Source organism: Cotesia typhae, unplaced genomic scaffold (assembly GCF_013202065.1).
Source record: "Cotesia typhae breed Kobodo isofemale line unplaced genomic scaffold, CoteBio_Ctyphae scaffold_13, whole genome shotgun sequence".
NCBI lineage: Eukaryota > Metazoa > Arthropoda > Insecta > Hymenoptera > Braconidae > Cotesia > Cotesia typhae.
In genome coordinates, this window is record NW_027423774.1 from 12055273 (window position 1) to 12081712 (window position 26440).

Consider the following 26440-nt stretch of genomic DNA (forward strand, 5'->3'; position numbering starts at 1 on the left):
CTCTCTACCCTAAGATAAGATTTCTCAGCTCTGGACCGGTTCCAGGAACCGTGATTAAAAATCCTGGTGGCGCCCTAATAATTCTATTGTTTGTTAATTTTGTTTGTTTATTTATAAAATTGATTAGAGGCCAACCTGAGCATGTAAAACTGTTACAATATATATGGGGTATTCCATGCCAAATCGACCACTTTTGACCCCGACCCTTTTCGCTTTGGCCGAAAGTTTTCCATCCTTTTCTACCCTATAAAAAACGGTTCTCAGAATTTTTTTGAATTTTTTTACCTAACTCCAAAAAAGTTATGAATTTTTCAAAAAAATGGCTTTTTTATTTTCAAATAGCCATAACTTTTTCAGAACTAAACATTTAGGTACCTTTTTTTTTTTTAAATTTTTGTTTTTAGATGTACTTTCCGATAAAAAATATTAAAAAATTTTTGTAAGTCAATACATATGGAATTTTTCAGTTTTTTGACAATAATCAATGATTTTTCGAAGTTCGACATTTTTTTTTTTAATTTTTTTTTTCTAAAATAAACTTTAATCAATTCCACAGTTATCCCTGTAGAACCCAGATTGGGCCGATTTCTCTTTCTATTTTTTTTATTCAATTGAAAAAATATTGTTAAATTTTCAAAAATGGAAAAAAAATTTTTTTTCATAAATTTTATTTATATAATGAGATAAATACAATTCAACGATTTCACGGCATTATATTCACAATTTAGAGGCTTCATCGATGACTGTATTTGGTAAGATTCAAATTTTAATATATCAATTAGATCGATAAACTAGGGATAACAATTATCGACTTACCTATAGCCAGTAACCTAGATGCTATAAGCTAGTATGTTTTGATTAAAAGTGCGGCTTTTTCATTTTGAGATCTAAAACATAACCTATAAATCTTTTGTGCAATCTAGTGTTTTATAAAAGATTGTCATTACATTTGTTGTATAAATAAATAATTTCTCTAGTTTATAAGCGCTTTTTTAATTTGTCTTTATGGCGTCAAAAAAGGTATTTGATCGGTGTTGTAATCCTTTTGAGTTGGAATCTCATTTTACAAAAATTGGTTTACGTCCGGCGACTGATATTATGAAAGTAACGTTAGGATTAGATGATAATTATTTATTATGCAGTTCATGTCGAAAAAAAGCTTCAGAGTTAGTGAAGCAACAAACAAATGCTCGTAATGATCCTAGTGCTGATGTAAGTGACCGTGAAGACAACTATAGTGACAATAATGACAACAATGATCAGGCTGATAATGATAGTAATACAACTGCCATGGATCTCCCATTATCCTTATCATTCCGTAAGTTTTTTTAATTATTTATACGTTACTTGAATACATTTCTAGTAGCTATATGTTTCACTATTATTTTTTAAGGTTCCATGTCATTTGATCGCGAACCCAAAGCATCACAATCAAGCTCAGAATCCCAAGTTAGCGCTGCAACTCAATTACCCGTAATAAACCATGCATTAGAATTGTTAAATCAATCACCGATTCCATCGAAGAAATTGAATGATAATCAATTTTTGAACAATAAAATAAATCGGGTATCCGACAGCTTTAAAAAAGTTTTGCTTTCTTCTTCAGATGAAGAATCGATTGATGACGATGGTGAAAATTTTCGCTCTCTAATTAAAATGTTGTATGATAAATTCAACGATAAAGAAACTGATTAGTCTTTGAAAATACAAATTTTAACATTATTACCTGTAAAATGGAGTGAGAGACGTATTTGTGAAACTATGAATACATCAAGACATTTGTCAAGAGTAGCAAAAATTTGGTTGAAGAAACGGGTTTACTTTCTACACCTGAATCGAAATTAGGTATGGGTAGCGTAAAATCGATGTTTTAAATACACTTGAAAACTAAATTACTCAACATTTTTGTATAGGGAGGACAATTACTGATCAGGTAAAATTAAAAGTTGAAAATTTTTACAACGATGATGAGTATAGTGCTCAAATGCCCGGTATGAAAGACTTTGTATCAATTCGAAGTGATGATGGTAATCGGATACACGACCAAAAAAGACTTATCCTGTCTAACTTAAAAGAATTATACCAATGTTTCTGTGAAATAAATCCTACTGAGAGAATTGGATTTTCAAAATTCGCTTCTTTGCGACCAAAACATTGTGTGTTAGCAGAAGCAAGTGGAACACACACCATCTGCGTGTGTACGATTCATCAAAACGTGAAGTTAATGATGCTTGGTAATTATCAAATTAATTAATAATTATAAATGCGTGAATTTTAAGTTTACTAAATTACTGTTATTTTAGGTGCAAATATTTATTCTTTGACAAGGAACACAGAAAAGCCCATTAAACACTACAGCGATTACTTGAGCATGATTATTATATGTGAAAATCCATCTTTTCAGTGTTATTTAGGTGGATGTAAAAACTGTCCTGGGGTCGATGAGTTGAGTAAAATTTTACTAAAATGTTTTGAGGACCGGGAAATCGAGAATATTACATATAAATATTGGATATCAAAACCGAGAAGTAGTTTAGAAACTATTATTAAGCCTACAGAAGAATTTGTGGAAAAATTTTGTAGTGAGTTAGAAATTCTTCTACCTCATTCGTTCATTGCTAAGGAGCAAGCCCAATTCTTGAAGACATTGAAAGAAACATTGAAACCAAACGAATACGTTATTATTTGTGATTTTGCAGAAAATTATGCCTTCGTAGTACACAAAATGCGGCAGCTGGTTTTCACTGGAATAATAATCAGGCAACAGTTTTTCCAGTCGTTATTTATTATACAGTAAATAACAAACTTGAACACAAAAGTTTAGTAATTATCTCAGATTCTAACAAACATGATGCCGTTGCTGTTCATGTTTTCATCGAAATAATAACTGATTACGTGAAAAGTCTTCCTGAACGTTGTAACAAGATTTATTATTTTTCTGATGGAGCTCCTCAACAATTTAAAAACTTTAAAAACTTTGTAAATTTATATTACCACGAAGATGATTTTGATATTTCTGCTGAATGGCATTTTTTTGCGACTGCCCATGGGAAAGGTCCGTGTGATGGAATCGGTGGTATTCTCAAACGACTTGTAGCGAGAGCAAGTCTCCAACTCGCGGTAGACAAACAAATAACGACACCAGAAGAACTTTTTGAATGGGCTTCGGCACCGGATAACTTGCCGAATATTATAGTGAAGTTTTCCCCAGAAGAAGATTATGACACAGCAGTAAATGATTTAAATGATCGATTTTTGAAAACGAAACCGATTACAGGAACTCAACAACTACATTGTATAATTCCGGACAAAAATGGTTGTTTACTAGTTAAAAACTTTTCGAATTCGAATGAACACAGAATTTGTAAAATATTTAAACGACAGAGAGAAAAGTAATTAATTTTAGCTGCATCAATTATTGATCTTACTAATTACAGTCATCGATGAAGCCTCTAAATTGTGAATGTAATGCCGTAAAATCGTTGAATTGTATTTATCTCATTATATAAATAAAATTTATGAAAAAAAATTTTTTTTCCATTTTTGAAAATTTAACAATATTTTTTCAATTGAATAAAAAAAAAATAGAAAGAGAAATCGGCCCAATCTGGGTTCTACAGGGATAACTGTGGAATTGATTAAAGTTTATTTTAGAAAAAAAAAATTTAAAATAAAAAATGTCGAACTTCGAAAAATCATTGATTTTAGTCAAAAAACTGAAAAATTCCATATGTATTGACTTACAAAAATTTTTTAATATTTTTTATCGGAAAGTACATCTAAAAACAAAAATTTAAAAAAAAAAAAAGGTACCTAAATGTTTAGTTTTGAAAAAGTTATGGCTAATTGAAAATAAAAAAGCCATTTTTTTGAAAAATTCATAACTTTTTTGGAGTTAGGTAAAAAAATTCAAAAAAATTCTGAGAACCGTTTTTTATAGGGTAGAAAAGGATGGTAAACTTTCGGCCAAATCGAAAAGGGTCGGGGTCAAAAGTGGTCGATTTGGCATGGAATACCCCATATATACATACATACGTACATACATACATACATACATACGTGCATTCATACATACATACATACATACCTACATACATACATACATACATACATACATACCCCGTGTCGGGCTTGCTGGGTCCCGTCATACCTGCGCGCAAGATACGTCGGGTATCGAGGAAATAAAATACTCGGGGTGGACCAAAACCTAGCAAAAAGATGATATGAAATGTCAGAAAACATTCAAACATCGTTTACAGTGCAGGGGGGGATACCTCAGTACCGGCGAGGAAAGGCGTACAAGCGGGCCTGAACTCGTCGTTATCAAACGACCGTTTGAACAGCAGAGTGGATCCCATGGTTCTGCCGTCTAGCAATGCTAGCAATGCTACAGGGAGTACTGAAACAGCCCAGATGGAAGTAGACGCACAGCAAACAGGCGTTCCTGGAAGAAGTGGAAGACCTGTTGCTCCCGTCAACACTAACACGTACCGAGGGAGGATAAACTCTCTACCGACTATCACCGGCCAAGAATCGCCAATGGAACGGCTCGGCAGCAAGATCGAAGAGTTGACTGAGTTCATAAAGGACAAGAGAAATCTCCATCATGAACTCAGAAAATTAGTAGCGTCCATTGCCACGGCATATAAGTTGGCCAACAAACCAGCATCGATCTCGGCGACAACCACGCAAACATCAGAGACGACCACAAAACCACGAGCGTTTTTGGTCACTCCTGAGAAACCACAGCAAAAAACCACTGAGAACAAAAAGAAGAGGCTGCTGTCTACACCCAGCCCTTCCTCCGCAATCGACAAGCCAGCATAGAAAAAGACAGCCCGAGATAATGCCTGGATCGAGGTGACACGGCAAAAGAAAAAGAAGGAAAGAGAACAGGAGCCAGGGGCAAAAACTACTGAAGCCCAAACCCAGCCAAGTAAGGGTGGCTCAAAAAAACCGAGAAAGGAAAATGACAAGAACAAAGGCTGTGCTTATCCAACCAGCTGAAGGGCGAACGTACGCCGATCTCCTCAAGGAAATCAAGGCCAAGGTTAGCCCGTGAGAGAATGGAGTAGACATAAGGTCTATTAAAAAGATGAGGCACGGAGGCGTTCTCCTTGAAATGGCTCGAAAGACGGCGGACAGCAAGGCTTTCACTGATGCAGTAAGGTCAGCCACTGCAAACATCGGCACGGTCAAAATGCTAACACCAACAACAACGATTGAGATCCTCGACTTGGATGCAATCTCTACTGAGAGCGAAGTCCGCGAAGCACTTAAACGTGAATTCAAAGAAAGCCTGGAGATCAAACGGGTGAATTTGACAAAACCCACACCACGAGGTAATCGGGCAGCCTTCTGCGAGATCGACGAAGCCAATGCGAGTCAAGCCCTCAACAAGGCCCGTATAAAGATTGGCTGGGTTAACTGCCGCATACGCCGAGTTGCGAAAGTAACCCGATGCTTTAAAAGCCTAGGGTTAGGTCACCGAACAGAGAATTGTACAAGCCCTGACAGAAGCAAATGCTGCTATAAATGTGGCGGAGATAACCCCAAATCTATAAACTGCGTAGAAAAGCCAAAGTGCATCCTCTGGACGGCAGACAAAGACGCTCAGGATAGCTTAGGTCATATAGCCGGTTCCGGAGCGTGTAAGGCATTTCGCACCGCACTTGCCGCAGCTACAAAAGAACAAAAATGACGCGCTTATTACAGGATAACCTGTATAGGTGCGCCTTAGCGCAAAATCTTCTGCGCAGGCGTATCTTTGAAGATAAGATCGACATCTGCCTTATCTGCGAGCAATATTTAAATATATAGGGTAATACATGGTTCGCAGATAAATATAGCACAGCAGCAATCTGGATCATAAACTCAAAAAAGGTCACCGTGAACGACAGCGGAGGCGGAGAAGGCTTCGTCTGGATCAAAACCCCCAAGACCTACTTTGTAAGCGTCTACCTTTCACCCAATGAAGGGATTAGTGTGTTTCGACAGAAAATGGCAAACATAGAGGACAATATCGGCAAGTTCGGTGGGGAAGTCATCGTAGCTGGTGATTTCAACGCAAAATCATCTTAATGGGGCGCTGAACCCTCCGACACCAGAAGAGACGAAGTAGCGGACATCGCAGCAAAGACGGACCTCATAGTGCTGAACACCGGAAGTACTATCACCTTTAGATGACCAGGATATCGGGAATCTATACTCGATATTACGTTGGCGACTCCAAAGATTGCGAACATGATTGAAGGCTGGACCGTATCCGAAGAATATAGTGGCAGCGGCAATCAGTATGTGACATTCACCATTCAAACTGCTTCCGTTCCGATAACACGACACTATTATCAACCGCGGAAGTGGAATGTCAGGAAGATCGATTTAGAGAAGCTGCGAATTTCTCTGACACGAAATTCGTCTACTTTTCAGGACAGCCTGACTCCGAATAGCTGTAATGAAACGACAAATTTAGTGTCAAGAGTGATGGGACTGATCGCCGCCTCATGCGATGCTTCCATGCCACGGATGAAAAGGCTAGGCTTCTATAGGCCGGTGTATTGGTGGACTCAATACATAGCAGATCTTCGGAAAAAAAGCCATGGACTACGTAGGAGAGCAACGAGAGCAGCAAAACGTTCTCCTGACCAAGACATATACTTGATGGAGTACAAACAGGCCATGAAGGCTTTGAATAAAGCCATCAAAGCAAGTAAAGTGGTGTTGTGGAAAGACATCTGCAACGACCTAAACAATGACCTCTGGGGTAAAGCCTACCAAATTGTCACTAAACGACTTGGGAAGGCGTCTCCAGAAGTGCCGAAATCTCCTGCTTCAATGAACAGCATCGTGGCGGAGTTGTTTCCCGAACACCCACCGCGAGAAACGAAACGATATGTAAAAACCAGCAAAACAACACCCTTCACTATAAAGGAATTGCAAGACGCAGCAAAAACCATCAAGATTGGGAAAGCACCAGGCCCCGATGGCGTCCCAGCCTCGGTGATCAAGATTGTAGCCCTGGAAGATCCGCACATACTTATGAGCGCCTACAATGCGTATTTGGCAACCGGCACGTTTCCTACCGTCTGAAAGCGGCAGAGATTGGTCCTGTTAGACAAAGGGAAGGGAATCCTTATAATGCCATCGTCGTTTAGACCACTTTGTATGCGAGACATTGCCGGAAAGCTGCTTGAAAAGCTTATACAAAGCAGACTTCGCAATGATATTGATCGAGCTTGAGGACTAGCCACCAACCAATATGGCATTCGAAAAGGTTAATCGACAATCGGCGCGATTCAAAAAGTCACAGAGACTGTACGGGAAGCATGGACTGGTAGCCTCAAAGCTCGCCAGGTGTGCCTTCTCCTCACGTTTGACCATAAAAACGCCTTCAATCGCGCGAATCGGGAGGATATTCTAGATGCCCTGGAGCACAAGTTTAAAATGAAACCAGAAAATTTGACAATAATCGACGACTACCTCGATGAGAGAAGGCTGATTGTGGAAACGACGGAAGGCCGACAGGAGCACGACGTATCTGCTGGCTTTCCTCGAGGCTCGGTTATGGGGGCCGATTTATGGAATGCTGACTACGATGAGCTTCTGAGAATTCCCCTACCAAAGCAGGTTGAACTCACAGGCTTTCCAGACGACGTAGCAGCTACAATTGTAGTGGACAGTGCCGAGGAGGCGGAAGTACTTGTTCGAGAAACTATTGATACCGTGGAAAATTGGCTTAAGAAACACCACCTGAAACTCGCCAAGCAAAAAACTGAGATGGTCGTCCTGACCCGACAAAAGGTTCCCAAATACTTTTGTCGTTGACACGGGCAAAACAACATTGACATCTACACGATCATTGCGCTATCTGGGAGTGGTCATTGACGAGAAGATCTCTTTTCGAGAACACCTCGACAATGCATGCACCAGGGCCAACAAGACGGTATCCAGTTTATCAAGGATCATGGCGAATACAACAGGACCACGGACCAAAAAGAGAAGGGTCCTCTTGGTAACAGTCCACTCAGTATTGCTCTACGGAGCTTAGATATGGGCGGATATTCTAAAGCAAAAGACCTACCGGCGTAAGATGGCAGCGATTCAGCGTCGAGGCGCTCTCAGGGTTACCTGCGCATACCGCACCGTCTCTGAAGCGGCAGTACTGGTCATTGCGGGAGCTACACCTGTCGACTTATTAGCGTTTAAAAGAGTCAAGTTCTATGACGCTAAAAGAAATAGCGACAACTCTAAGGAGACAAAGACGAGAATAAAAAGGAAACGCAACAGGAGTGGCAAGACCGATGGACGTCAGGGAAGACGGGCAGATGGACGGCGCGCCTGATTCCGGATATAAACGTCTGGCTCTCTCGACAACACGGGGACACGGAATTTTTTCTGACCCAGCTCTTGACAGGCCATGGCCAATTCAATGACTATCTCTTCAGGATGAAACTACAGGACAAACCGATATGCAAATATTGCCCGGAGAAAATTGACAACACCGAACACACATTCTTCGAGTGTCCTCGGTCGAAAGACTACAGAAGCAGCACCGAAGAGATCATAGGCGCCAGGCTCTCCCCCTCCAGCTTGGTGACTTATATGATCGAAAAAGAGGAAAACTGGTCAGCTGTTGCAGTTTACGCGCGGCGCCTTCTGAAAGAAAAAATCGCAAAAAGGGACCAGTAGCCAGGAGTAGCCGTCGTGAGACGCAGCACGGACTGGATTGAAGTAATGCTCACGCGGTTCCAATCCAGTCCTCCCCGTACCATCTATGGGGAGAGGGGAAGGAATATTTTTTTTTAGTGGGTAAAAATCTCCACACTACCGACCATCGATATCTGCCGTAAGATGGGCAGCAGAGTTAACGATAGCGGTGTCTTTTGAAGATCTTTTTTTCGTACCTCGTTGGAAAAAAAAACACATACATACATACATACATACATACATTCATACATACATACATGGAGGGTACAGTTGTTCGCGTCCGTAGGTTCTGCTTTTACACCCTACACGTGCTCTCTGGGTAGTGCCAAATGAACAACACCAACAACGATATGGAAATGTCAGAAGATATTCAAAGATCGTTTACAGTACAGAGGATGGATACCTCAGTGCCGGCGATAGAAGGCGTGCAAACGGGCCTGAACTCGTCGTTATCAAGTGACCGTTACGACAGCCGGGTGGACCCCATGGCTCTGCTGTCTAGAAATGTTACAGAGAGTACGGAAACAGTCCAGATGGAGGAGAACGGACAGCTGATCAACGGTCCTTCAAAAAGTGGAGGACCTTTTGCTCCTGTCACAAACCAAGCCTACCAAGGAACGATAAACTTTGTACCGATGGTCACCAGCCAACAGTCACCAATGGAGAGACTCGGCAGGAAGATTGAAGAGTTAGCCGACTTCATAAAGGACAAAAAAAATGTCCATCATGACATCAGAAAAATGGTCACGTCTATTGTTACGGCATATAGGCTTGCTAATAAATCACCAACGACGACAGCGTCAACGACTCAAACATCTCCGAGTCTGAGCAAAAACCCACAGCCACCTGTGGTCACTCCTAAGGGATTACCACAGCAGGGAGATGGCAACAACAAGAAGAGGCCGCTGTCCACGCCCAGCCGCACCGCAGAAATTGACAAGCCAGCACAGAAAAAGCCAGCCCGGGATGATACTTGGACTATAGTGACTTGACAAAAGAAAATGAAGGATAGAGAACAGAAGCCAGCGGCTCAATCTACTACAGCCCAAAACCAGCCAAGCAATGATGGCTCCAAGAAACCGAGAAGGAGGAGGACGAGAACTAAAGCTGTGCTTGTCCAACTAGTTGAAGGGCGAACATACGCCGATCTCCTCTAGGAAATCAAGGCTAAGGTAAGCCCTGTCGAGACGGGCGTAGACATAAAGTCTATTAAAACGACAAAACATGGAGGCGTTCTCCTTGAAATGTCTCGAAAGACCGAGGACAGTAAGGCTTTCACCGATGCAGTAAAATCAGCCACTGCAAACATCGGCACGGTCAAGACGCTAACACCATCAGCAACGATCGAGATCCTCGACCTGGATGAAATCTCTACCGAGAGCGAAGTCCGTGAAGCACTCAAACGAGAATTCACTAACAGCTTGGAGGTCAAACGGGTCAATTTGACAAAGCCCACACCACCAGGTAATCGGGCAGCCTTCTGCGAACTAGACGAGCCCAGTGCGATTAAGGCCCTTGACAAGGCCCGCATACGGATCGGTTTGGTGAACTGTCCAGAAGGGGACCAGAAAGAAGCAAGTGCTGCTACAAATGTGACGGAGAGAACCACAAGGCCGTAAACTGCACCGAGAAGCTAAAATGCTTCCTTTGTGCTTCGGACAAAGATGCCCAGAATAGTCTATGCCATATTTCTGGGACTGGAGCATGCAAGGCATTCCGCAAAGCACTTGCAGAAGCCACGAGAGTTCAAAAATGACACGCATACTACAAGACAACCTGAATAGGTGCGCCTTGGCGCAAAAACCTGCTGCACCAGCGTGTTTTTGAAGACAAAACTGACGTCTGCTTTATCGGCGAGCAATATCTAAACATTGAAGGTAAAACATGGTTCGCAGACAAAACGGGTACGGCAGCAATTTGGATTGTGAACACAAAGAACGTTACTGTCAACAACAGCGGAAGTGGAGCAGGTTTTTTCTGGATTCAAACCCCCACAACCTACTTCATGAGCGTCTATCTCTCGCCTAACGAAGGGATTAGTGTGTTCCGACAGAAACTGTCAAATATAGAAGATGCGGTCTCTAAGTTCAACGGTGAAGTTATCGTAGCCGGAGACTTCAACGCTAAATCAGCTGAGTGGGGCGCTGCTCTCTCCGATACCAGAGGAAACGAGGTCGCTGACGTCGCGGCTAGACTCGACCTCATAGTGCTGAACACCGGGAGCACAACAACCTTTAGAAGACCAGGGTATCAAGAATCTATTCCAGACATCTCATTGGCGACTCCAAGGACTGCCAACATGATCAAAGACTGGGTAGTATCCGAAGAATACAGTGGCAGCGATCACCAGTTCGTGACATTCAGCGTTGGATTGGCATTTGCTCCGGTTTCACAATGTGACGTCTCTAAGCGGAAGTGGAATGCCAAAAGGCTTGATCCAGAGGCATTGAAAGCTTCACTTGCACGAAGCTGGTCTATTCTGCACAATAACCCGACTGCGGATACGTGCAGCGAAACGGAAAAGGCAGTGCTAAATGCGATGAAGGAAATTGCTGCCGCATGTGACGACTCTATGCCACGGCTGAAAAATCAGAGTTTTCACAGACCGACGTACTGGTGGTCAGCAGACATTGCAGAACTCCGAAAAAAATGCCACAAACTACGTCGGCTAGCAACGAGAGCTGCGAAACGCTCCCCCAATCAAGATCTACTTCTGAGCGAGTATAAGCACGCCAAAAAGAACCTCAACCGGGCAATCAAAGCGAAATTGTGGCAAGAGATCTGTAATGACCTTGATGATGACATCTGGGGTAAAGCCTACCAAATTATCACCAAACGACTTGGAAAGGCTTCACCAGAAGCTCCGAAATCACCTGCTTTAATGAGCAGCATCGTAGCGGAGCAGTTCCCCAAACACCAACCAAGGGAAAAAAGACATTATGTGAAAAACAGTGTAACACTTTTCACAATCGAGGAGATACAGGATGCCGCGAAGACCCTCAAGTCAGGAAAGGCACCCGGCCCTGATGGCATATCAGCATCGGTGATTAAGACTGTAGCCCTGGAGTATCCAGACATACTCCTGAACACCTACAACGTTCGCTTGGCAACTGGCACGTTTCCCGCGGTCTGGAAGCGGCAGAGATTGGTTCTGCTAGATAAAGGCAAAGATGGCACTGTAACACCCTCGTCGTTCAGACCACTCTGCATGTTGGACATTGCTCGGAAATTGCTCGAAAAGCTTATACAGGGAAGATTACGGAACGATATCGATCGTGCTGGAGGTTTTGCCGCAAACCAACATGGCTTCCGGAAAGGACATTCAACAGTCGGCGCGATCCAGAAAGTCGTAGGGACAGTGAGAGAAGCATGGACTGGTAGCTTTAAAGCTCGTAAAGTATGCATTCTCCTCACGCTAGATATCAAAAACGTATTTAACAGCGCAAATTGGGGAAATATTTTAGACGCTCTGGAGCACAAGTTTGACGTGGAGCCAGAAAATCTGGCACTAGTCGACAATTACCTTGATGATAGAAAGCTTATAGTTGAAACTACTGAAGGCCCACAAGAATACGCCATAACGGCTGGAGTGCCGCAAGGCTCCATAATGGGGCCTGATTTATGGAACGCAGACTACGACGAACTTCTTGAAATCCCGTTGCCAGAGCAAGTAGAGCTAACAGGCTTTGCAGACGACGATGCAGCCACTATAGTGGCAGACAGCGTAGAAGAGGCCGAACTGCTAGTTCGGGAAACCATCGACACCGTCGAGACTTGGCTCGATAAGCATCACCTGAAACTCGCCAAACAGAAAACTGAGATGGTCGTTTTGACACGTCAAAAATGGTTCCCAAAACCATTCGCTATGGACTTGGGAGGAACAACACTCACGTCAACAAGGGCCCTGCGCTATCTAGGGGTAATGATAGACGAGAAACTATCTTTCCGTGAACACCTCGACAGTGCATGCAAGAAAGCCAGCAAGACTGTGTCTAGCCTAGCACGAATTACGACCAACACCATGGGACCAAGAACAAAAAAGAGAAGAGTTCTTCTAGAAGCAGTCCACTCGGTACTGCTTTATGGAGCGGAGATATGGGCAGACATATTAAAGCAAAAGACCTACCGGCAAAAGATAGCAGCAATACAGCGGCGAGGCGCTCTTAGGGTTGCCTGCACCTACCACACAGTTTCAGAAGCGGTTGTATTGGTCATTACGGGAGCCGCGCTCATCGACCTATTAGCGTTCGAAAGAGCAAAACTCTACGACGCTAAAATCGGCAGCGAAAACATGAAGGAGGCAAAAACGAAGATAAAAACGAAAACGCAGCAAGAGTGGCAGGATCGATGGACGTCGGGAGAGACAGGCAGATGGTCAGCGCGACTGATCCCAAACATCAACGCCTGGCTCTCTCGGAAACACGGGGACACGGATTTTTTCCTGACCCAATTACTGACAGGACATGGGCAGTACAACGCCTATCTCTTCAAGATGGGTTTACACAACACACCAACATGCAAATACTGCCCGGTTAAAATCGACGACGCCGAACACACATTTTTCGAGTGTGCTTGGTGGAAGGACGACAGAAGAAGCACCGAAGAGATCATTGGCACCAGGCTCTCCCCCTCAAGCCTGGTGACCTATACGATCAAACAAGAGAAAAACTGGTCTGCTGTTGCAGCTTATGCACAGCACCTCCTGGAAGACAAAATCGCAGAAAGAGACCAGTAGCCAGGAGTAGGCGTCGTGAGACGCAGCACGGCTGGATTGAAGTAATGCTAACGCGGTTCCAATCCAGTCCTCCCCGTACCATCTAGGGGAGAAGGGAAGAGGAATGTTTTTTTTTAGTGGGTAATAAACTCCACACTACCGACTATCGATATCTGCCGTAAGATGGGCGACAGAGTTAAGGGGGTCTTCTACTCTAGAAATTTCAAAAAATCGAAAAATTTTTTTTTTCATAATTCGATAGTTTATATATTCAAAAATATCTCTCTTAAAGGATTTTTCAAAATTCAAATTATTTCCGAAGTTATAGCCGTTTTAGTGTCGTGGCAACTAAACCGGTTGGGCGGACGACTGGAACAATAGACGATTGGAGGGCCCGGGCTACCTGAGTATGAATAACTCTCTCTCTTTTCTTCTTTCTATTATACTTTCAGTATACTAAATCAATCGTTTGAAGGTCATTGTAACGTATTATACAAAAGTTTTTATTATATTTACTTTTAGTTTGAGTTAGTTCGATGTTAACTTCGAAACAGTGAAGACGTAAAATCAAGTGAAATATTTTCTGTAAACTCTTAAATTTAGTGTGAATTTTTTATTTGTGTTTTAAGTATGGATAGAAAAAGTTCCAGACAAGGAACTTATCGTCCAAGCAGATCGAAAAAACGGAGATTTAGCGGCAATCAACATAATCTCGAAGAGGATACATCTTTTACTAGTGCATCAGCAGCAAAATTGAAGAGTTCAAGTGATGATGAAATTCTTGTGGATTCTACTTTTGGTTATTGTATATTAGAATTTTGTTCTGTATTTTCATCTCTTGCTTTAATGATAATATGTGCTACTTGTAAGCAAAAAATGTCATTTTCTCGGTCAGCTGCACGGGGACTAGGATTTAAAATTGGAGTACAATGTGGCTGCGAAAAAATCCAGTCATGCCCGTTTGTAAATAAGGCATTTGAAATAAATCGACGAATAGTAACTGCTATGAGGCTCGTCGGAGTTGGGAGAGAAGGTATCAACATATTTTGTAGTATTATGGATATTAGTCAGGGTTTGGCTATTCGTACATACTATAATTGTTTAGATAATTTACATTTGGCTGCATCGACTGTTTATAACCTGGTAATTACTAAAGCTGTGAATGAAGAGAAAGAATTAATTTCAGCCGCAGATCCGGATGCGGACCCTACACATTTTACAGTTTCTGGCGACGGGACGTGGAAGAAGAGAGGGTTCAATTCACTTTTTGGAGTCACTACACTTATAGGTAAATTTAGTAAGAAAGTAATTGACACTGTTGTGAAGTCGAGTTTTTGCCAAGGATGCAAATATTGGAAAAATAAAAAAAAGACGACATCAGTGCTTACGAAGACTGGTATGAAGAACATCAAGATTCTTGCTCAATAAACCACAAAGGAAGTGCTGGGAAGATGGAAGTCGACTCAATGATTGAAATGTTCAGTCGATCCGAAGAAAAGCATGGAGTAAAATTCGTCAAGTATATTGGAGATGGCGACTCGAAGACTTTTAAAGGTATCCTTACACTTGATCCTTACCAAGGTCAACCTGATGTTATAAAAAAGAGTGTGTGGGCACGTTCAAAAACGTATGGGATCGCGTCTACGGAAGGCAAAAAAAAGAGAATAGTGGAATTGGTGGCAAGGGCGCTGATAAGTTGACTGATAAAAAAATCAACGAGTTGTCTTTGTATTACGGATTAGCTATTCGTCGTCATCCTGACTCCGTCGAGGATATGAAACGTGAAATATGGGCAACTTACTTTCACAAAAGTTCAACTGATAAGAATCCTCAGCACATGAATTGTCCACCTGGACCAGACAGTTGGTGCAAGTGGCAGAAAGCAGCGGCCGAAGGAACTCTGAACGATTTTTCCCACGAGGATCCACCTCTAACTGATAAGGTTTTAAAGGTTTTAAAGCCTATTTACGAAAGCTTATCGGATGATTCTTTATTAGAGCGTTGTTTGGGTAGCGAAACTCAAAATAACAATGAGTCGCTAAATTCTTTGATATGGACATTTGCACCGAAACATATTCATGCCGGATCCCAGACAATCGAAATTGCTGATTATTTAGCTACCTGTATTTTTAATGAAGGCTTTTATCCTATTTTAAATATTATGATACTAATGGGAATGAAAATTGGTCCGGAATCTTATGGGTTTGCTGTCAGGCGCAACGCAGGAAGAATTGAACGGTCTGAGGTTCGAGCTTCAGATGCTTCGAAAGAAGGAAGAACTGCTCGTTATGAGGAGAGAAATGCGGAAAACATTCAATATGAAGTCGAGGAAGGCCCAATGTATGAAGCTGGGATGGCTGATTAAAACAATGTAAGTTATACGTACTATACTGTCAGTTACGCTGCCTAAAACTTAACGTAAAACTTTAAACGCGTTTTTCTCGAAACTACTTTTTTCGATGCGGTAACCACAATATCTCAAGTTCTAATCAGCTGATTTACGTGAAATTTGGAATTAATATTCTTTATATATCTCTCTAACGCATGAACCAACAAAAAATAAAAATTAAAAATTTTTAATATTTTTAAAAAATTCGACAAAGTTGAAAAATTAGTGAAAAAATCGACCTTTATTTTTGAGTAGCCGCCATTTTATGAAAAAAAATTTTTTTTCAGTTTCGTTGGTTCATGCGATAGCGACATTCATACTAATCAAGAATCCATCATTGTTTTATTTTTCAGATGACCACAAGGGCGGAAATCATGGTGATGAGGACACTGCTTTTTTTTTCCCCCCTCTACTTCAAGGATGCATAACTTGATGAAAAAAAATTTTTTTTTTTTGAAATTTATTTTGTGTATTCTTTAAATATAAATAAACACATGATAAAAAAATGGATAGTAAAATTATCAAATGCTTTTTTTTTATCGACTGTCGAAAAACGCTCGAAATTCGAGCCTCTAGAGTAGAAGACCCCCTTAACGATAGCGGTGTCTTTTGAAGATCTTTTTTCGTACCTCTTTGGAAAAAAAAACATACATACATACATACATACATACATACATACATACATACATATATACATAAAGACATACATACATACATCCATATCCCGTGTCGGGCTTGCTGGGTCCCGCATCGGGCGCCACCCCAGGTTGCGGATAGGGGAATACTCGTCATCCCTGCGCGCCAGATACGTCGGGTACCGAGGAAATAAAATACTCGGGGTGGACCAAAACCTAGCAAAAAGATGATATGAAATGTCAGAAAACATTCAAACATCGTCTACGGTGCAGAGGGGGGATACCTCAGTACCGGCGAGGGAAGGCGTACAAGCGAGCCGGAACTCATCGTTATCAAGCGACCGTTTGAACAGCAGAGTGGACCCCATGGCTCTGCCGTCTAGCAATGCTACAGGGAGTACTGAAACAGCCCAGATGGGAGTAGACGCACCGCGAACAGGCGTTCCTCGAAGAAGTGGAAGACTTGTTGCTCGTCACCACTAACACGTATCAAGGGAGGATCAACTCTCTACCGACTATTACCGACCAACAATCGTCAATGGAACGGCTCGGCAGCAAGATCGAAGAGTTGACAGAGTTCATAAAGGACAAGAGAAATCTCCATCATGAACTCAGAAAATTAGTAGCGTCCATTGCCACGGCATATAAGTTGGCCAACAAACCAGCATCGATCTCGGCGACAACCACGCAAACATCTCCAAAGACGACCACAAAACCAGGAGTGTTTTTGGTCACTCCTGAGAAACCACAGCAAGAGAAAGAGAACAAAAAGTAGAGGCTGCTGTCCACACCCAGCCCTTCCTCTGCAATCGACAAGCCAGTACAGAAAAAGACAGCCCGAGATAATGCCTGGATCGAGGTGACACGGCAAAAGAAAAAGAAGGAAAGAGAACAGGAGCCAGGGGCAAAATCTACTGAAGCCCAAAACCAGCCAAGTAAGGGTGGCTCAAGAAAACCGAGAAGGAAAAAAACAAGAACAAAGGCTGTGCTTGACCAACCAGCTGAAGGGCGAAAGTACGCCGATCTCCTCAAGGAAATCAAGGCCAAGGTTGGCCCGACAGAGACTGGAGTAGACATAAGGTCTATTAAAAGGACGAGGCACGGAGGCGTTCTCCTTGAAATGGCTCGAAAGACCGAGGACAGCAAGGCTTTCACTGATGCAGTAAGGTCAGCCACTGCAAACATCGGCACGGTCAAAATGCTAACACCAACAACAACGATTGAGATCCTCGACTTGGATGAAATCTCTACTGAGAGCGAAGTCCGCGAAGCACTTAAACGTGAATTCAAAGACAGCCTAGAAATCAAACGGGTGAATTTGACAAAACCCACACCACGAGGTAATCCGGCAGCCTTCTGCGAGATCGATGAAGCCAATGCGACTAAAGCCCTCAACAAGGCCCGTATAAAGATTGGCTGGTTTAACTGCCGCATACGCCCAGTTGCGAAAGTAAACCCGATGCTTTAAATGCTTATGGTTTGGTCACCGAACAGAGAACTGCACGGGCCCTGACAGAAGCAAATGCTGCTATAAGTGTGGCGGAGATTACCACAAATCTACAAACTGCGTAGAAAAGCCAAAGTGCTTCCTCTGTACGACAGACAAAGACGCTCAGAATAGCTTAGGTCATATAGCCGGTTCCGGAGCGTGTGAGGCATTTCGCACCGCACTTGCCGCAGTCACGAAAGAACAAAAATGATGCGCTAATTACAGGTTAACCTGAATAGGTGCGCAATATTTAAATATTCATGGTAATAAATGGTTCGCTGATAAATCTGGCACAGCAGCAATCTTGATCATAAACTCAAAAAAAATCACCGTGAACAACAGCGGAGGCGGAGAAGGCTTCGTCTGGATCAAAACCCCCAAGACCTACTTTGTAAGCGTCTACCTTTCACCCAATAAAGGGATTAGTGTGTTTCGACAGAAAATGGCAAACATAGAGACCAATATCGGCAAGTTTAGTGGGGAAGCCATCGTAGCTGGTAATTTCAACGCAAAATCAGCTTAATGGTGCGCTGAACCCTCCGACACCAGAAGAGACGAAGTAGCGGACTTCGCAGCAAGGACGGACCTCATAGTGCTGAATACCGGAAGTACTACCACCTTTAGATGACCAGGATACCGGGAATCTATACTCGACATTAGGTTGGCGACTCCAAAGATTGCGAACATGATTGAAGGCTGGACCGTATTCGAAGAATATAGTGGCAGCGACCATCAGTATGTGACATTCAGCATTCAAACTGCTTCCGTTCCGATAACACGACACGATTATCAACCGCGGAAGTGGAATGTCAGGAAGCTCGATTTAGAGAAGCTGCGAATTTCTCTGACACGAAATTCGTCTACTTTTCCGGACAGCCCGACTCCGAATAGCCGTAATGAAACGATAAATTTAGTGTCAAGAGTGATGGGACTGATCGCCGCCTCATGCGATGCTTCCATGCCACGGATGAAAAGGCGAGGCTTCTATAGGCCGGTGTATTGGTGGACTCAAGACATAGCAGATCTTCAGAAAAAATGGCATGGACTACGTAGAAGAGCAACGAGAGCAGCAAAACGTTCTCCTGACCAAGACATATACTCGATGGAGTACAAACAGGCCAAGAAGGCTTTGAATAAAGCCATCAAAGCAAGTAAAGTGGTGTTGTGGAAAGACATCTGCAACGACCTAAACAATGACCTCTGGGGTAAAGCCTACCAAATTGTCACTAAACGACTTGGGAAGGCGTCTCCAGATGCGCCGAAGTCTCCTCCTCCAATGAACAGTATCGTGGCGGAGTTGTTTCCCGAACACCCACCACGAGAAACAAGACGATCTGTAAAAACCAGCAAAACAACACCCTTTACTATAAAGTAATTGCAAGACGTAGCAAAAACCATCAAGATTGGGAAAGCACCAGGCCCCGATGGCACCCCAGCCTCGGTGATCAAGATTGTAGCCCTGGAAGATCCGCACATACATATGAGCGTCTACAATGCGTGTTTGGCAACTGGCACGTTTCTTACGGTCTGGAAGCGGCAGAGATTGGTCCTGTGAGACAAAGGAAAGGGAACCCCTATAACACCATCGTAATTTAGACCACTCTGCATGCTTGATATAGCTGGGAAACTGCTCGAACGCTCATTCAGGGCAGGCTACGAAACGACATTGACCGTGCCGGAGGCTTTGCCAGTAACCAACATGGCTTCCGGAAAGGACGATCAACAATTGGTGCGATCCAGAAAGTCATAGAGACAGCTAGAAAAGCATGGTCTGGCAGCCTCAAAGCTCGCAAGGTGTGTCTTGTTCTTACACTGGACATCAAGAACGCCTTCAACAGTGCGAGCTGGGGTAACATCCTAGATGCTTTAGAACACAAATTTGAAAGAACGTTGATAGCGAAACGACGGAAGGCCCACAAGAACATAACATAACGGCTGGCGTGCCGCAAGGTTCAATTATGGGGCCCGACCTTTGGAACGCAGACTATGATGAGCTTCTGAAAATCCCGTTACCGAAACAGGTGAAACTCACGGGCTTTGCAGACGACGTCGCGGCTACGATAGTTGTTGACAGTGCAGAGGAGACAGAACTACTTGTCCGGGAAACCATCGATGTCGTCGAAAATTGGCTAGAGGAACATCACCTGCAACTCGCCAAGCAGAAATCTGAGATCGTCCTCCTGACCCGACAAAAGTGGTTTCGAAAACCGTTCGTCGTAGACATGGGCGGGACAACACTGACATCCACAAGGGCACTGCGTTATTTAGGTGTAGTTATCGATGAAAAGCTGTCCTTCCGAGAACACCTTGAAAACGCCTACACAAAAGCCAGCAACGTAGTTTCCAACCTGTCGATAATCATGACCAACACTATAGGACTACGAACCAAAAAAGCAGGGTGCTCTTGGAAGTAGTCCACTCAATATTGCTATACGGAGCGGAGATATGGGCGGACATACTTAGACAGAGGACTTATCGGCGCAAAATAGCAGCAGTGCAACGACGAGGAGCGCTGAGAGTTACTTGTGCCTATCACACGGTTTCAGAGGCAGCGGTACTGGTAATAGCAGGGGCCACACTGGTTGACTTATTATCATTTGAGAGAGTGAAACTCTACAACGCAAAAAGGAATGGTGACAACTCCAAGGAAGCAAAGACGAGAATAAAGAAGGAAACGCAACAGGAGTGGCAAGACCGATGGACGGCAGGGGAAACGGGCAGATGGACGGCGCGCGCCTGATCCCGGACATAAACGTCTGGCTCTCTCGACAATACGGGGACACGGATTTTTTTTGACCCAGCTCTTGACAGGCTATGGCCAATTCAATGACTACCTCTACAGGATGAAACTACAGGACAAGCCGACATGCAAATATTGCCCGGACAAAATTAACAACGGCGAACACACATTCTTCGAGTGTGCTCGATGGAAAGACTACAGAAGCAGCACCGAAGAGATCATATCCGCCAGGCTCTCCCCCTCCAGCTTGGCGACCTATATGATCGAATAAGAGAAAAACTGGTCAGCTGTTACAGTGTACACACAGCAGCTTCTGAAAGAAAAAATCGCAGAAAGATACCAGTAGCCAGAAGTAGGCGTCGTGAGACCCAGCACGGACTGGATTGAAGTAATGCTAACGCGGCTCTAATCCAGTCCTCCCCGTACCATCAACGGGTTGAGGGGAGAGGATTGTTTTTTTTAGTGAGTAAAAATCCTACACTACCGTCATCGTTATCTGCCGCAAGATGGGCGGCAGAGTATTAATGATGGCAGTGTCTTTGGAAGATCTTTTTTGTGCCTCTTAAAAAAAAAAAAAAATGTACATACATACATACATATGTACTGATAATTATCTTTGATTGAATTTGAACGCAAGTTTAGAATAAGAAATTTAAATAGTTTTATATATTCACATAAAATACGATTAAGAATTTATACAGTGTTGAAGGTCACTGCTAGTCATGTACCAATAATCATAACATGATAGGCTGACAAACATCTGAGCGTCTTATTCTCGTAACTGAAATTTTAGACTCGAATTTCTTTATTGCGAATTTCATTTTAGGGATTATTATATTATAAAAATTGAGTCCATGGTAGAGAAATAATTTTGACTAAAATTAAACTTAAGTCTGGAAAATACTTATAAATGATTTCGTTAAATTAATTCCTGGAGTTGATCGATTCAGGGTAATTTTTCACCGTTATTAATTTATCCGCCCTTAAGCTTAAAAAACCACGTCGATTGCTGCTAATCCAGTCGAAATCGATTGATTCGTTCGAGAGATATCGTGAACGATAGAAAACCGAAAAAAGTGTTTTTTTCACATAACTTCGACATTTCTTCTTCGATCGTTTTCGATAGAATACAATTATTATTAAAACTCAAAAAATCTCATTGATCGCCGCCACAAACGTGGAAATCGGTTGATTGGTTCGAGAGGTATTTAAACATTATAAAAATTACAACAAACAATACCTTGAAATATTTAGCCAAAACACATAATGTTTTAATAAGTTCATTGTAATTTTTTTAATTAATTTTATTAAATTCTGCACATCGGTTACCTGAAGAAGTCAGAATTATGCCGACGAAACGTTGTGAAATGGAATAAATATAAAGAAAAACATACATTTTTTGGTATACTATATCATGATTTAGTTCTTTGAAATTAAAACTTGTAAAAGTCAGTAAGTTTTTATCGAAATACAATACGAATAACACACATCATTTAAAAAATACATCGTCACACTCCGTCATCATATATAATAGGCTTATGAGATATGCATCTATTAGGTCGTACGACATAGGTTAGGTGTCGGTCGGGTTCCAATCTCGGTTACGGCGAATGTGATGTTTATTTTATTTCTATAAACAACGGAAATTAGACATTAATGAAGAGTCAAATGTTACGAATTGGCGTTAGCGCTACATCAAAATTAAAGTAAATAAATGAATATCAATTAAAAAATTTCTTTTTTATCGTTTATACTATCAACTACCCATTTTATACAAAATAATTCAACACTGTCGCAGAATTTTACTCTTTTATTTTATAGGATTAAATTTATTCGAAATTGGATTCCGAATACTCCTTTGGTTTAACACAAGATAATTAAAATCTAAGTACATTTCATAATCTACTTTTAGTAAATTCTATAGTGGTGAATAAGCCTGGACTTGCGTTTGCTTCAAAACTTGGGCCAGGCTTAATTAAAAAGTTTGAGCCAGTCTTGATCAGCAAACTATCGCCAATCTTTGTAACAATCTTGGGCCAATCTTAGCAACCTGGCTTGTCACCCTGTTATCACTCCAGACTGCTACCTAGGCTGAGCCAACACTGGCTTACAAGCTAAGGCCAAAGTCTTACAATTCTACGCCGAGCCTGAGCCAAGCCAGGTCCCGTCGTAATATTCTGCCTAGGTATGAAGAGAACTATCTATATGTGATGAAGCAAATTTTTTTTTTTTCCGGATATTTCGCAAATAAATAGGAAATACTTTATAAACAGTAATATTTTTAATTTCGCATCGCCATTAAAAATGATTCTTCAAATTTTTTTTTTTTTCACCGAGCTATTTTCTTAAGATGAGACAACTCTTACCGAAATTTATACTTATTTTCGGTTTGACATAGAATACCCCATAAATTTACCCAATCATTGAAATTTTTTCTCGTAATAATTTGTAGAAAAAATTAAAAAATTAAAAATTACAAAAATAAAAATAAGATAGTAAAATGAGTGTACTTGGTAAAGTTGGTGAGCCATCAAGACTTGAGTCATTACTTCGTTCAGACGAGGATTTTTCATTAGGTCTTCCTTTGCTAATCGGTGAATCTCTCCTTTCATGTTCTATTTCTGCTATGCTTTGTGTACTTCCATCACTTTCTGTACTATTATGATTTGTAGATGACGAACATCCGACATGTTTTTTTTTTTTTACTTTAGCCCGCCTAACAGTTGACAAATCCCTTGGAGTAGCGGTCAATAATGATACAGGAGTTATGTAAAACATTTTGATAAGATCAAGTGGTCGATTTTTTGGTACTAATACATTTTTTTCTTTCAGTTTGTCTGCTGTGATGTTTTTTTGAATCAGCGTGTTTTGTTTTGACGATTTTGGCGTTGATTTTTTCTGTGATCTTGAAGTCTTGTTCTGTTTAGCCGTTTGATTACTGTTTGAAAAATTTTTTGAATTCTTATCGATAGCAATATCAGAATATTCTACTATTCTCTCATTACTACTATTGAAATTACCTTGTCTATCTCTAAATTCAATCAATAATGTATTATCTCTAAATGAAGTTTTATTATTACTCTCTTGATTATTTGAAATTTGAGTGTCGAGACCATAGTTAGCTGTTTCGATTCCTTTATTCACAAATTGGGTTAAAAATTGTGACTCCTCAAGAATTTCTAAAGGTGGTACAGTAACTTCATTAAACTTCTTATCAATTACGTTTTTAGTCAGACTTTTTTGATTCGTTTTGACGGATGTACTTTTCTTAATTTTTTTTGTATTTGACCTCTTCATTTTTAAATTTTTTGTTGGTTTTTCTTCCACATCTCGTTTTATTGACAATGTCTTATTTTTTTCGATCATTTCTTCGATCTGAAAGTCACTTAATTTATTTCTTTCATTATTTTCATTGACATCAACACAATCAATTTCTAGTTTGACATCGAAGTCATAATTAATATCTGTTGTCCCGGATTTCGATGTAGATGTTAACATGATATTGCGCTTAATCGAAGAATTAAAATGCTCATCTGAATTCTTAGAAAAGACTTTTTCATCTTTCATCTCTGCATTGTTTGAGCTCGACGATATGCTCTTGAACTTTTTATCGTCAACAAGAAACTCAGATTTTTTTTGGGCAGCTTGAATTTCCGATGAACTTAAAGTATGAAGATTTTCATTTCCAGTGACTGAAACCGTATCACATTTGGATAATTTATTTTCACTGACCACTTCAGAACTTTGACCAGAAAATGAATTGAAGTTTTCAAGTCGTGATGGATTTTTTTCCAAGTGAATTGACTTTTCCAAACGGTTCGAAACACTTTTTTCTAATGCAAGTACATTAGTGACTTGCTCACTATTAGTTAAAGTCATCCATGTATGACATTGTAATTCCTCGATACTGTGTTGAGTATGATTGTTCAAGTCATTTCTTGAATCATCTTTATTTGCATCAAAAGTACTTTCTTTTTCTAAGATGTTACCATACTCAAATATTTTCTGCAATTTTGAACTCTCGTTTGGTTCCGCATTCATTTTCTTTTTTGAAGAAACTGACATGCTATCAGCAATTGAGTTGGGTTCGTGATGATTATTGTTTTTTTTATTTACTGTGATTACAACTTCTGAATCACCATTATCCTTAATATTTGATGTTTTAGGTTGAAGTAAAAATTGACGATTTGTTGATATTCCTTCCATTTCATCCGAATTCATTTGATTAATATCCTGCAAAGGAAACTTACAAATCTTATAAGCAGATTTCTGACATTTATCAACGTTCAATTGTCTGCTACAATCTTTAACCGGATTTCGCGAATTTTTTGACACAATGAGTGATGTCAATTCTTCTTGCCTGTTTTTTGGCTGTGCTTGGATTAACTTTTCAAACGGTGGATCATACTGAGCTTGAATGCCTTGTTGATTATTCGAACCCCTTCCACTTTTGACCTCAATGTTTCTTTCAATGATATCTTTAGAGCAAGTGTCAATGTCTTCTGAACAACAAAAGTTACCTTTTAATTGCGATGTTTCAATATTAGTTGTATTTTGATGCTGCGTATGAGTACTTTGTAGTTTGTATAAATGTGTTTTTGATGTAGATTTTTTTTCTATTAGTACGTAACTACTGTTATGTGAATGATCGTTTGATAATTCGTCTGTTTGGTGATTGCTTCTTGATTGAACTAAAATATGTAACGGTGAAAATTTACTATCGTTTTTTAAATTTTCGAGATTTTTTTCTATCTTTGTCTCTAAATTCAAAATTGTGATAGTTTTTTTGTTGTTATTATTATGGTTATTATCTTCGAGTAAGTTATCATCAACTTCTGAAGAGAAAAAATGTTTATTATCTACTTGATTGAATTCACAAGACGTCAACAAATTTTCTTCTAAAGTATTTTTAGCTCTTGAAAGAGAATTATTTGCTTTATCGATTTTAGCCTGCTCTTCAGCAACGAGATTATCAAGTAATTGTGCTTGAACTTGAGAGATTGCTGATTCATGTTTAGGTATACCAGAACTGAGTTGAATATCTGATGACAATCGTTTTTTCATTAATTTTCGAGTCATTCGTCTTTGTATTGTGTCTCGCAGCCCCCTCGATAATAATTGGGTTTTTGAAGTGTGTGGCATTGTTTTTGATAAAACTTGATATTTGTCTTTAATAGAAAATTTTTCCATAAGAAGTTCCCCGGCACTTTTTTCCCGTTTTTCAAAATAATTTTGTAGAGCTGCGTTAGTTTTTAAGGAATGACATTGCAACTGGATAGCGGAGTGGTCTCGGCGGATGTGATTAGCTTGGTACTGAGAGTAAGAGTTTACTTTATGTCGACCTGACATAATGCCTGAAGAGAGATGATGGTTTAAACTTGCCGGTGATTCAGAGATCGTTGATAGAAGAGAGGCATATCGTAAAGGTGTATGAATTCTGAGGAAAATGTTAGGAGAGTGAATATTATATAAAATTTGAAAAAATAATGAAATAGTAATGCATAGATCCTTAAAAAATCATAACAAATTGTGTGTAAGTATATATGGATAATTATAGTAGCACACAAAAAAAATGGCTTCTACAATTGACTGAACCTACGTACCTACCTAAGGTTATGTATCGATGCGATGAATCTGAATTTTTAGTCGTCTTATCCCACAACCCCCCAAATCTTATGTCACTTACAAGAACTGCCAAAAAACGCAAAATAATGAAGATATACACGCGAAAACAGTTGTTTTGATATAAATTGAGTACGTTCCGTGT

At 40.8% G+C, this 26440-nt stretch overlaps 1 protein-coding gene across 1 annotated transcript in view; it reads right to left on the bottom strand.

Annotated features, from left to right (window-relative positions):
• The window catches only part of LOC141535113 (uncharacterized), a 224404-nt gene that overhangs the window by 84875 nt on the left and 113089 nt on the right, over positions 1–26440 (bottom strand). Inside the window, exon 2 of the mRNA XM_074254905.1 lies at positions 23184–26110. Coding sequence (XP_074111006.1) covers positions 23184–26110 — 2927 coding nt within the window. The remainder of the gene's footprint in view (positions 1–23183; positions 26111–26440) is intronic.